Genomic DNA, 14,176 nt, shown 5'->3' with positions numbered 1-14,176 from the left:
CTTTGGTGAGCAAGATGTATGAGGTTCTGGCAGGTGTGAAAATTACCAAACTATTGGTTTAATAAGTCATGGCTGCAAAATACTAACACAAATCCCTTACAGAAGAGCGGAAAAACTGGTAGAAGCTGACCTCGAGGAAGATCAGTTTGGAGAAATGTAGGAACACGTATGACAATACTGACCCTACGACTTCTCATAGAAGATATATTAAGGAAAGGAAAACCTACATTTGTAGCATTTGTAGACTTAGCGAAGCTTCTGATAGTGTTGACTAGGATACATTCTTTCAAATTCTAAAGGTGACAGGGGTAAATTACAAGTAGCAAAAGGCTATTTACAATTTGTACAGAAACCAGATGGCAGTTAAAAGAGTCAAGAGGCATGAAAGGGAAGCAATGATTGAGAAGGGAGAGAGACAGGGTCGTTTTTCAATCTGTGTATTGAGCAAGCAATAGAGGAAATGAAAGAAAAATTTGGAGTAGGAATTAAAGTCCACGGAGAAGAAATAAAAACTTAGAGGTTTGCCAATGACATAGTAATTCTGTCAGACACAGCAAAGGACTTGGAAGAGCAGTTGAAAGGGATGGACAGTACCTTGAAAGGAGGATATAAGACGAACATCAACAAAAGCAAAACGAGGATAATGGAATGTAGTCAAATTAAATCAGTTGATGCTGGGGAATTAGTTTAGGAAATGGGGTACTTAAAGTAGTGAAAGAGTTTTGCTATTTGGGAAGCAAAATAACTGATGATGGTCAAAGTAGGAGGGTATAAAATGTAGACTTTTCTCTTTTTTTTTTTTTTTTTTTTTTTTTTTTTTTGTACATCTATAGTTGAAGTGGAGGACAGTGGGACGTCAGCTGGTATAAATTTATATTAAAAATGAAGAAATTCCTCCTGCTGTATTTAAGGTGTCTATTTTATTTTGGCAACTAGTTTCAACGTTGTAACAATGTCATCTTCAGGCCCATACGCTTGCTGACGTCAGCTGTGTGTGGCTGATACTAGAAGTCAGTGGTGAGATATAGACGTCCATATCTCACCACTGACTTCTAGTATCAGCTGCACGCAGTTGACGTCAGCAAGTGTATGGGCCTGAAGATGACACTGTTACAACGTTGAAACTAGTTGCCAAAATAAAATCAACACCTTAAATACAGCTGGAAGAATTTCTTCATTTTTAATATAAAAATGTAGACTGGCAATGGCAAGAAAAACATTTCTCAAGAAGAGAAATTTGTTAACACCGAGTATAGATTTAAGTGTCAGGCAGTCCTTCCTGAAAGTATTTGTGTGGAGTGTAGCCATATATGGAAGTGAAACATGGACGATAAATAGTTTGGACAAGAATAGAATAGAAGCTTTTGAAGTGTGGTGCTACAGAAGGATGCTGAAGGTTAGATGGCTAGATCATGTAACCTTTGAGGGGGTACTGTATGGAATTGAGGAGAAGAGAAATTTGTGGTACAACCTGACTAAAAGAAGGGATATATTGGTAGGACACATCCGAGGCATCAAGGGATCACCAATTCAGTACTGGAGGGAAGTGTGAGGGATAAAAAGCATAGAGTGAGACCAAGAGATGAATACAGTAATCATATTCAGAGGGATGTAGGTTGCAGTAATTACTCAGAGATGAAGAGACTTGCACAGAATAGAGCAGCATGGAGAGCTGTATCATACCAGTCTTTGGACCGAAGACGACAACAACAACAACAACACTGGTATATATTGGTGTATATCCTGGTGGTGGCAGTTACAGCTGATCTGTCGTGTTGCCCCTGTCACAACTAGAATTCTTGCCCTGACACTCTAGTGCCTAACAAGTTTCATCAATGTAGACGTGAATGAAAGGGTTGCCGTGGTAGCCACTATGAACCATCAACTAGAGCATTGGTTCGGTGTGTGGCAGGGAATGTCACAAGCATGCAAATACAGCCACCATGGGTTGGAAGTGGGGGATTAGTTGGGTACAACAGGTTTGTAGGACAACTCCATGTCGGCCAAGCCTGGGGTCCAGACTTATATTCTGTTTTAGCTCTGCCACTCTATATTTAGCTTCATCTACCTCCTCTGAAGGGATTTTGTCTCCATATTCAGACACCTCTTGTACCTTCAGAGAATTCACTTAGGAGACGTTAACAGAAATTCAGCTAAAATTTTGTATTGCTGTTCATTCCCTTCATTCAAATTACTTCACAAAATATCAAGTTAGCCAGTGCTACTTTGCAGCTATTTGGAAGCATCTTCCTGTTTACTGTCTAGACCATTTTGCATGACATGACATGACATGACATGAAATGAGGCCTTCTTCGGTCCCTGATTTATCCTTACTTGACATTTTTTTATGTGGATATCTTAAGGATGTCGCTTGCATACGTCACCCTCACATTATTCTTGAGTAGCAGAAATGAATGGAACGATGTGTTGCTACAAATCCTCAACAAAGCTTACATGTCTAGGTATGTGCAATGCAGTTTTCGATCATGTGAATCGCAGAATGGAGGCCACTTCCAATGATTTTTGTAGCATATTCACAATCCCAGAAGGCTGTGTTATTTTCTGCACATCTTCTACATAATAATCGCTGTTCTTACTCACAGAAACCTTTCCTTCAGGAACAGAAAAACATAGTTACTTCTTTCTCACACCATTATTAACCATTTTACTCCTGTATATGCAAGACAATTTACTCTACATCATTACTTGGACAAAAGACAGACATTCCCGTCATTATCTGACAAACTTGGCACTCATGCTATTATTTTTATTAGTATACATTTGCTTATCAGCAGTTAAGAAAGAAGAGATACTAACGGAAACAATTTTGAGCTCAGATTACAGTAATGTAATTGGAATGTACATCAAACACTATTCAATCTGATTGTTGTTGTTGTTGTTGTTGTTGTGGTCTTCAGTCCTGAGACTGGTTTGATGCAGCTCTCCATGCTACTCTATCCTGTGCAAGCTTTTTCATCTCCCAGTACCTACTGCAACCTACATCCTTCTGAATCTGCTTAGTGTATTCATCTCTTGGTCTCCCCCTACGATTTTTACCCTCCACGCTGCCCTCCAATACTAAATTGGTGATCCCTTGATGCCTCAGAACATGTCCTACCAACCGATCCCTTCTTCTGGTCAAGTTGTGCCACAAACTTCTCTTCTCCCCAATCCTATTCAATACTTCCTCATTAGTTATGTGATCTACCCATCTAATCTTCAGCATTCTTCTGTAGCACCACATTTCGAAAGCTTCTATTCTCTTCTTGTCCAAACTATTTATCGTCCATGTTTCACTTCCATACCTTTGCTACACTCCATACGAATACTTTCAGAAATGACTTCCTGACACTTAAATCAATACTGGATGTTAACAAATTTCTCTTCTTCAGAAACGCTTTCCTTGCCATTGCCAGCCTACATTTTATATCCTCTCTACTTCGACCATCATCAGTTATTTTGCTCCCCAAATAGCAAAACTCCTTTACTACTTTAAGTGCCTCATTTCCTAATCTAATTCCCTCAGCATCACCCGACTTAATTAGACTACATTCCATTATCCTTGTTTTGCTTTTGTTGATGTTCATCTTATATCCTCCTTTCAAGACACTGTCCATTCCATTCAACTGTTCTTCCAAGTCCTTTGCTGTCTCTGACAGAATTACAATGTCATCGGCGAACCTCAAAGTTTTTATTTCTTCTCCATGAATTTTAATACCTACTCCGAATTTTTCTTTTGTTTCCTTTACTGCTTGCTCAATATACAGATTGAACAACATCGGGGACAGGCTACAACCCTGTCTTACTCCCTTCCCAACCACTGCTTCTCTTTCATGTCCCTCGACTCTTATAACTGCCATCTGGTTTCTGTACAAATTGTAAATAGCCTTTCGCTCCCTGTATTTTACCCCTGCCACCTTTAGAATTTGAAAGAGAGTATTCCAGTCAACATTGTCAAAAGCTTTCTCTAAGTCTACAAATGCTAGAAACGTAGGTTTGCCTTTCCTTAATCTTTCTTCTAAGATAAGTCGTAAGGTCAGTATTGCCTCACGTGTTCCAGTGTTTCTACGGAATCCAAAATGATCTTCCCCGAGGTTGGCTTCTACTAGTTTTTCCATTCGTCTGTAAAGAATTCGTGTTAGTATTTTGCAGCTGTGACTTATTAAGCTGATAGTTCGGTAAGTTTCACATCTGTCAACACCTGCTTTCTTTGGGATTGGAATTATTATATTCTTCTTGAAGTCTGAGGGTATTTCGCCTGTTTCATACATCTTGCTCACCAGATGGTAGAGTTTTGTCAGGACTGGCTCTCCCACGGCCGTCAGTAGTTCCAATGGAATATTGTCTACTCCGAGGGCCTTGTTTCGACTCAGGTCTTTCAGTGCTCTGTCAAACTCTTCACGCAGTATCGTATCTCCCATTTCATCTTCATCTACATCCTCTTCCATTTCCATAATATTGTCCTCAAGTACATCGCCCTTGTATAGACCCTCTATATACTCCTTCCACCTTTCTGCTTTCCCTTCTTTGCTTAGAACTGGGTTTCCATCTGAGCTCTTGATATTCATACAAGTCTTTCTCTTATCTCCAAAGGTCTCTTTAATTTTCCTGTAGGCGGTATCTATCTTACCCCTAGTGAGATAGGCCTCTACATCCTTACATTTGTCCTCTAGCCATCCCTGCTTAGCCATTTTGCACTTCCTGTCGATCACATTTTTGAGACGTTTGTATTCCTTTTTGCCTGTTTCACTTACTGCATTTTTATATTTCTCCTTTCATCAATTAAATTCAATATTTCTTCTGTTACCCAAGGATTTCTACTAGCCCTGGTCATTTTACCTACTTGGTCCTCTGCTGTCTTCACTACTTCATCCCTCAAAGCTACCCATTCTTCTTCTACTGTATTTATTTCCCCCATTCCTGTCAATTGTTCCCTTATGCTCTCCCTGAATCTCTGTACAACCTCTGGTTCTTTTAGTTTATCCAGGTCCCATCTCCTTAAATTCCCACCTTTTTGCAGTTTCTTCAGTTTTAATCTACAGGTCATAACCAATAGATTGTGGTCAGAGTCCACATCTGCCCCTTGAAATGTCTTACAATTTAAAACCTGGTTCCTAAATCTCTGTCTTACCATTATATAATCTATCTGATACCTTTTAGTATCTCCAGGGTTATTCCATGTATACAACCTTCTTTCATGATTCTTAAACCAAGTGTTAGTTATGATTATGTTGTGCTCTGTGCAAAATTCTACCAGGCGGCTTCCTCTTTCATTTCTGTCCCCCAATCCATATTCACCTACTATGTTTCCTTCTCTCCCTTTTCCTACACTCGAATTCCAGTCACCCATGACTATTAAATTTTCGTCTCCCTTCACAATCTGATTACAAAAGTTTTATCGAAGGAATGTTACACAAATCTTCCACAGTCCACTTACCAATTGTGGATGTGCCATGAAATGGCAGATGTGCCATTGAACACCTCTGGATAAGATGTGAACATGCTTGTTTCATTAGCTCGCCTCCCATGCCTCGGAAGTAGAATTTCTGCTCGAACTGAGGAACTAGGCCACGGATTTTTTCCACTCTTTCAGAACCTATAATATCATTTGCACTGATGAGTAAAAGAAATGTTCATAATACTAGACAGCTTATTTATCAATAATTATGCAGTCAGATATTCCACAAAGTTAATCAGAATCACACACAATAAATAAATAAAATCATATATACACACAATCATGTTATTAAGCCATACGAACTCATGATCACAAATAATGGAAAATTAAATAACAAAAGAAAAAAAAAAATGTAGGTCAATGCCGGCCTGAGTGGCCAAGCGGTTCTAGGCACTACAGTCTGGAACCGCGCAACCGCTGCAGTCGCAGGTTTGAATCCTGCCTCAGGCATGGATAAGCATGATGTCCTTAGGTTAGTTAGGTTTAAGTTGTTCTAAGTTCTAGGGGGCTGATGACCTCAGATGTTAAGTCCCATAGTGCTCAGAGCCATTTGAACCATTTTTGTAGGTCAATGGTTAACTTCTGAATGTAAAAGAAAGTGAGTTAATTACATACAGCAATAAAGAGATATTTTAAAAGTAGCATCAGTAATGTAAAATGTCCCTGAAAATACAAACAATAAAAATGTTACTTGGGTATCACATACAATGTTAGTCAATTGAATGTCCTCTGCGACACAGTCTTATTAAGTAATAACTGCACTCATCCTTCTGTTTGTATGAAACAGGTCCGTATTTCACAAATCCTGGAACAGTTCAATATTTTATTTTCTTCTTGTTGAACTAGAGAAAATGAGCACACTTTCTAATCCCAGTGTAATGGCTAGACACATCTGTACACAAATAAAGGAGCAAATGTAGCCACCAAAATTAATGATGCAATTAAAAAACACAGCAATTCTATTTTTGTAAAGTCTCATATAAATGAGGATGCAAAAAATGTACAACCAAAATTAACTATTGTCAAGTCAATAACAGAGAAAAATCTACATAAAGCAGATGCATAAAATGAAAAGGACAGTTATTGTTGAATCTGCTTCAGCAGATTATACTGCAAAACAAATGAACTAAACTATACTGCAGCAGAGCCTCATTTGGAAATTACTGTGAGACAGAAAACTTCAATAATACCTAATCCCTACTGAAATGGTGATGCAGCACATAAAGAGAGATCATCTGAAGGGGAACTTGAAAGGGGTCATTTTGATTCACAGTTTATTAAAAACTTAAAACTGCACTGAAAGAAAGGAAAGTAGTTCATAACATAGTAAAGGTAGGACCTGACATGAAGAAGTCCGTCCTCAACAAGCAGAAGGCATCTGAAGGCTTCGGAGCTATAGCTATGGAGGATTATCTAGTAGTAGCCCACTGCAATAAATACCAGAGATTATAATCATGTAGCAAAGAACAGGACCACAGGTCAGATATCTCTTGGGTTCACTCCGGAGAACACGCATAAGAAGATAGGCAGAGGAAAGAGCAAAGGTAGCCCCAACATATACAAGGTGAATGTTAATAAAACCAACAAACTGCAGGGAGGCATTCCTGAGTGAAAATGGAGGAAAGAAGATTCTATGAACATGTGTCTGGAAATACATCACTGCCATGGTAGACGGTGCTGACTAATGAAAGTTCCTCTGACTAAGTGCCGTGTGTTCCTTGTGCATTGCAGGCTGTGTGATTGACACAGTGTACTGTTAAGCAATAGAATGGTCCAATATTCATGTCAGGAACAAGCTGAGATGGTGTTTGTGCACAGACAAGCAGATGGAAATGGTAGTGAAGCAACACCGCTATGCCAAAACAAGTACCCTCACAGACACCAAAAACATCACACACCACTTCAAGCCCTTTGTGGGCAACTGTGTGGTCAGCGTCCTTTCAGACAGACAAATGTACTGGGATGCAGTGGACTGTGCATACACCAGATTTGGAGGACCAGGTTCTACAGGATATTGAGATGAAACATAGTTCAAGCTCCAGGCAAGTGGCTCACCAACTAGTATAAGCTGAAGTACGATTATGTGTATCCTTCACAACAACTGCTACTATCCCTATCACCTGCAACAATGGCAAGGGGAATCAGCATCATGTTTCCCTCTGTGGGAAGAATTTTGTTGATGGTTTTGCACCATACCATAACAATTATGAATTTTCCATCATCAGCCCTCTTTATCAACGAAACAATCTTTACCAGAACTGGCATCATCAATCTGCTTAATCATCAGCTGTGGGCTACAGACAATCCTCAGGGAATGGTTCAAGGCATCTCATCAGCTTAGGTTCAGCATCAATGTGTGGGCAGGGAGTCTTGACGACCACATACTTGGACTGGTTATTATCCTGCAACACCTCAATGGAGGAATGTATCTGGACTTCCTGCAAAATACTCTGCCTGGGCTACTTGAGAACGTGCCTTTGGTAACATGGCAGGTTATGTAGTTTCTGCATGATGGAGCAGCACCCCACTTCTGCATTCCAGTTAGCCAACACCTCAATAACATTTTTCCAAGACATTGCATAGGATGCAGAGGCCTTGTAGCACGGCCAGCTATATCACCAGACTTAACCCCCTAGATTTTTATCTAAGGCAGCATCTGAAAAGTGCTGTATATGTTGAACCAGTTCCTGATGTGCAGACCCTTCAACAGTGTGTTCACAATGCCTGTGACACTATTTGGAGAGAGGCTGGAGCACGCGAAAACGTATGGCAATCCATGATGTGACATGTGAACCCATGCATTACATCCCATGGAGGCCACTTTAAACATCTAATGCAATATGGATTTGATGCAGCTGTCTCCTGTGTTCCGGGATGATTCGTTGTCAGTGCACACACACCGTCCATCTCTGGACACATGTTCATATGACATTTTTTTCTCCATTTCCAGTCAGGAATCTGACTCTGCAGTTTGTCCATCTTATTAATGTTCAACCTGCATATTGTGTTTGAGAAGAGAAAGGTTGTATGAGCAAAACTGAAATGACTGCCCAATGTATTACGTGTTCCTTGACATACTTATCTTATGCAGTGATTATGGGTAAAAAACTGATGATACCTGACAATACAGCACTACAGTATGAGAAGATAACATGCTGAATTTGTAGGTGGCAGAAATTTCCATCTATGAGAAAGAAAGATGTGAAGAGGGCACAGATTTCTGATAGAAAAAAAAAATTAATTAATTAATTTAAATTTTTTTTTAAAAAGCAAAGTTTATAGTAATACAGATACTGTTGCTCAGGCGGAAGGGAGTCTTTCACAACCTAGCTATAAAACAAGTGGAATCAATACAAACAACTCTGGAGTGGAAGAGACCACTTCAACTTATTGTTAATTTCTTTTGCACAGATACATGAAAATTTGTGCTGATAAGCCTATTGGCATTCATTTTTGATATGCCTATTCATTCTGTATAAATCTCCCAAAAATATAAGTCTTTTTTCCGTATTGTTTCCACTGTTTCTTCTTTGTATTTTGCTAGAGCAGTTAGTCAAAACATTACAATCACTACCCACCACAAGATCAAACGGAGCCCGGTGGTGTTAAGGGCACATGATGCAGGAAAGAAGGTATGTAAGACAAACAGAAATGACTGACGGATAATTACTGCATTAATGTTGTTGTTGTTGTTGTGGTCTTCAGTCCTGAGACTGGTTTGATGCAGCTCTCCATGCTAATCTATCCTGTGCAAGCTCCTTCATCTCCCAGTACCTACTGCAACCTACATCCTTCTGAATCTGTTTAGTGTATTCATCTCTTGGTCTACCTCTATGATTTTTACCCTCCACGCTGCCCTCCAATGCTAAAATTGTGATCCCTTGATGCCTCAGGACATGTCCTACCAACCGATTCCTTCTTCTTGTCAAGTCGTGCCACAAACTTCTCTTCTCCCCAATCCTATTCAATACCTCCTCATTAGTTATGTGATCTACCCACTTAATCTTCAACATTCTTCAGTAGCACCACATTTCGAAAGCTTCTATTCTCTTCTTGTCCAAACTATTTATTGTCCGTGTTTCACTTCGATACATGGCTACACTCCATACAAATACTTTCAGAAAGGACTTCCTGACACTTAAATCTATACTCAATGTTAACAAATTTCTCTTCTTCAAAAACGCTTTCCTTGCCATTGCCAGTCTACATTTTATATCCTCTCTACTTTGAGCATCATCAGTTATTTTGCTCCCCAAATAGCAAAACTCCTTTATTACTTTAAGTGTCTCATTTCCTAATCTAATTCCCTCAGCATCACCAGGCTTAATTCGACTACATTCCATTATCCTCGTTTTGCTTTTGTTGATGTTCATCTTATATCCTCCTTTCAAGACACTGTCCATTCCGTTCAACTGCTCTTCCAAGTCCTTTGCTGCCTCTGACAGAATTACAATGTCATCGGCGAATCTCAAAGTTTTTATTTCTTCTCCCTGGATTTTAATACCTACTCCAAACTTTTCTTTTGTTTCCTTTCCTGCTTGCTCAATATACAGATTGAATAACATTGGGGAGAGGCTACAACCCTGTCTCATTCCCTTCCCAACCACTGCTTTCCTTTCGTGCCCCTCGGCTCTTATAACTGCCATCTGGTTTCCGTACAAATTGTAAATAGCCTTTCGCTCCCTGTATTTTACCCCTGCCACCTTTAGAATTTGAAAGAGAGTATTCCAGTCAACATTGTCAAAAGCTTTCTCTAAGTCTACAAATGCTAGAAACGTAGGTTTGCCTTTCCTTAATCTTTCTTCTAAGATAAGTCGTAAGGTCAGTATTGCCTCATGTGTTCCAACATTGCTACGGAATCCAAACTGATCTTCCCCGAGGTCAGCTTCTACCAGTTTTTCCATTCGTCTGTAAATAATTCGCGTTAGTATTTCGCTGCTGTGACTTATTAAACTGAGTGTTCAGTAATTTTCACATCTGTCAACACCTGCTTTCTTTGGGATTGGAATTATTATATTCCTCTTGAAATCCGAGGGTTTTTCGCCTGTCTCGTACATCTTGCTCACCAGATGGTAGAGTTTTGTCAGGACTGGCTCTCCCAAGGCCATCAGTAGCTCTAATGGAATGTTGTCTACTCCCGGGGCTTTGTTTCAACTCAGGTCTTTCAGTGGTCTGTCAAACTCTTCACGCAGTATCGTATCTCCCATTTCATCTTCATCTACATCCTCTTGAATTTCCATAATACTGTCCTCAAGTACATTGCCCTTGTATAGACCCTCTATATACTCCTTCCACTTTTTTGCTTTCCCCTCTTTGCTTAGAACTGGGTTTCCATCTGAGCTCTTGATATTCATACAAGTGGCTCTCTTTTCTCCAAAGGTCTCTTTAATTTTCCTGTAGGCTGTATCTATCTTACCCCTAGTGAGATAAGCCTCTACATCCTTACATTTGTCCTCTAGCCATGCCTGCTTAGCCATTTTGCACTTCCTGTCGATCTCATTTTTGAGACGTTTGTAACCGCATTAATATGGGCCACAAATGGAAAATCCACTGATGGCCCAGCACCTGGGAACAAGCATCTCAGACGCAGCAAAGCTGGTCAGATGTTTGGATGTTACTGTCATGAGCATTTATGGAAACCAATTGAAAGACGCTGAATTCACGAATAGGTGACAATGTTTCGTACATCCACACCTTGTCATAGAGTGTGGAGGTCAGAGGCTTGCCTGTGCTGTAAAGCAATAAAGGTGGTGTCTGTGCCAGGTGCAGGCACAAGTTTTTCGGAACACACTGTTCACTGCGCATTGTCGAGTAAGTGGCTCTGTACCAGATGACACGTTTGTTTCCAATTCACCCAATTACACTGTCAATTATAATTGCAGTGGGCAAAGGATCACTGTGATTAGAATGTGGATCAATGCAAATGTATCCCCTGTCAGATGGGTCATGTTTCTCATTACACCAGGTTAACGGTCGCACACAGAAACGTCGTCATTCAGGAAAATGGCTGCTCGAAGCATGTAACACACCACGGACGCATGTGCTACTTTTGTGAGCTATGGGGACATTCAATTAAGCCTGCCTGTGATAGTAACTGAGGGCACTATGACAGCTGTGAACTATGTGAACAATATGGCGGACCACCTGCATCTCTTCATGCTTGATGTCTTCCTCACTTGTGATGGCACTTTCCAGCATCACAAGGCCGGATCATGCTACAGTGGCTTGAGGTGCACAAAAGTGAAATCACTGTAACGTCTTGGCCATCAAATTCAGGCAGTCTGAACTTGCTGGAACTCAATTTGAATGCTATAAGGTGCCAGCTTTGAGGCCACAAAAAACCAGCTATAATTTATTAGAATGATATGACCTGTGGACACACATCTGGTACCACACGTACCCAGAGCCCAACCAAGGACTTGTCAAATTCATGGCATGTATGAGGGTAATCCCAAAAGTAAGGTCTCCTATTTTTTTATAAGTACAGAACTCTGTTTGTGTGGCAGTTGGTCACACTGTTATAAAGAGTGCTTCGCGTGCTGTGTGTAAGAACTTTCTGAACAGCATGGCGGCAAGCTAGTACGACATGGGCATACAAAAACTGGCACAGTGTCTACAAAAATTCATTGACAGAAATGGTGATTATGTCGAAAAACAGCTAAATGTTCAAGCTGTAAACTGATGTAAACCATTGTAGAAATAAACAGGTCTATGTACTTATAAAAAAATAGGAGACCTTACTTTTGGGATTACCCTCATATTTGAAAATTTGGCTGAAGCAGAAATACAAGTCAGTCTCTTGGAACAGGTGGCCACTGGAATAGCTTTAAGAATCTATGCAGAGGAAACAAAATTTATCACTAATATAAAAAAGCAGTATTTTTACAGACTGACGTTGTTCAAATAGAAAAATTTCAAGTATCTAGGAGTGATAATTCAAGAAAAATTAGTGAGAAAAATCTTCCGTATATGAAAAGATTCAAGAAGTTGGACTATCAAAAAATATTTACAGTAAAAAGTGCATATCAAGAAATGCAAAAGTAATGTATGCCCATGTCATACCAGCTCGCTGCCATGCTGTTCAGAAAGTTATGAACCTCTTCTTTCACCTTGTCATCGGAGCTGAATCTCTTTCTGGCCAAATGTTCTTTTAACTTAGGGAACAGGTGATAGTCACTGAGCGCCAAGTCAGGACTATAGGGTGGGTGGGTAATTATGTTCCACTGAAACTGTTGCAGGAGAGCAATGGTTTGCCTAGCGATGTGTGGGTGAGCGTTGTCATGGAGAATGTGTACACCCTCACTCAACATTCCTCTTCTCTGGTTCTGAATTGCCCGTATGAGTTTTTACAGAGTCTCACATTACCTTTCAGGGTTAATTGTGGTCCTAGTGGGCATAAAGTTGACCAACAATACCCCTTTCCGATCCCAAAAAACGGTTGTCATGACTTTACCGACAGACTGTGTTTGTTTGAATTTCCGCGGCTTTGGTGAAGAAGGATGCCACCACTGGCGTGATTGTTGCTTGGTCTCTGGTGTAAACTGGTATGTCCAGGTTTCGTCACCCCTGACAATTGAGTCCAGAAAGTTGTCCTGTTCAGCTGCAAGGTGGTGAAGAAATGCGCAGGAAGCATCAACTCGTTGCCACATGTGGTCCTCAGTCAGCATGCATGGCATCCATCTTGCACACACCTTTTGGTAGTTCAATGTTTCTGTTAAAATTCTCTGAGTAATGCATCAGGAAACCTCAGGAACCAACATGCAGAGGTCATTCAGAGCGATCTTCATGCATGCTTTGCTCAACCTTCAACACTGTCTCCTCAGAAACTGATGGTCTTCCACTCCTTTGTTTGTCATGAATTTAGGTCTGACCAGCTGCAAACTCTCTACACCACTTACGAACTTTTTTGACATCCATGCACGACTCACCATACACTTCTGTCAATTGGCGAAGGATTTCAATTGGCGCAGTGCCATTTGCGTTCAAAAACCAAATGATGGTAACATCCAACGGGAGCTCCATTCACAGCAGCTGCCAAGCCAAGACTGAGCGCCTCAGCATGGTGTGCGCATGGGTACACACAGCGCGTGAAGCACTCTTCATAACAGTGTGACCAACTGCCACACAAACAGAGTTCTATACTTATAAAAAATAGCAGACCTTACTTTTGGGATTACCCTCGTAGTAGAGCTATATCATTTGCAAATCCTAGGCACCTTATTTCAATATACTGCTTCTTTCTTCCCAGTTTTATTCGTGATATTTGATATTCCTTTACCTGTTCCTTCTAAATTCTTAGTAATTTCCTCTAATACATAGTTGAAGAGGTCTGGAGATAAGCAATCAAGTGTCCTACATCTGTATTTATTTTAAATGGCTTAGAAATTTTGCCTGTGTGTTTTTTTGGAATTTTGCAAATCAGATTTGCCAGTTTAGTTTTAACTTACACTATTTTATTGAATAAAAGATTTTCATTTAAGGGGCATCTTACATTTACAGATGGAGCCTCGGCTATTGAGGTTTTGTACAAATTTATTTTGAAGTGTTCCGAAGGGTAGGGCTTAGCAAACAATACTTTCATTCAAATAGGCTGAAGATTTCCTGATATGCATAAGTACTTGATACAGTATTGATCTTGTCCCAACAATCATGTGACGTCTGACTCACAGCATTAGTGCAACGGATGGATATGCGAGAAACTATGAACTAGGCACCACA

The 14,176-nt window shown here is 40.2% G+C and overlaps 1 protein-coding gene across 1 annotated transcript in view; it reads right to left on the bottom strand.

The window, feature by feature from the left end:
• LOC124718966 (tubulin-specific chaperone D) overlaps positions 1–14,176 on the bottom strand; it is a 189,516-nt gene that overhangs the window by 63,645 nt on the left and 111,695 nt on the right. The window contains exon 11 of the mRNA XM_047244636.1: positions 5,438–5,596. Coding sequence (XP_047100592.1) covers positions 5,438–5,596 — 159 coding nt within the window. The remainder of the gene's footprint in view (positions 1–5,437; positions 5,597–14,176) is intronic.

This window comes from Schistocerca piceifrons, chromosome 10 (genome assembly GCF_021461385.2).
Source record: "Schistocerca piceifrons isolate TAMUIC-IGC-003096 chromosome 10, iqSchPice1.1, whole genome shotgun sequence".
Lineage (NCBI taxonomy): Eukaryota > Metazoa > Arthropoda > Insecta > Orthoptera > Acrididae > Schistocerca > Schistocerca piceifrons.
The sequence above is the reverse complement of the archived record's forward strand: the minus strand, read 5'-3'. Positions and strand labels throughout refer to the sequence as shown.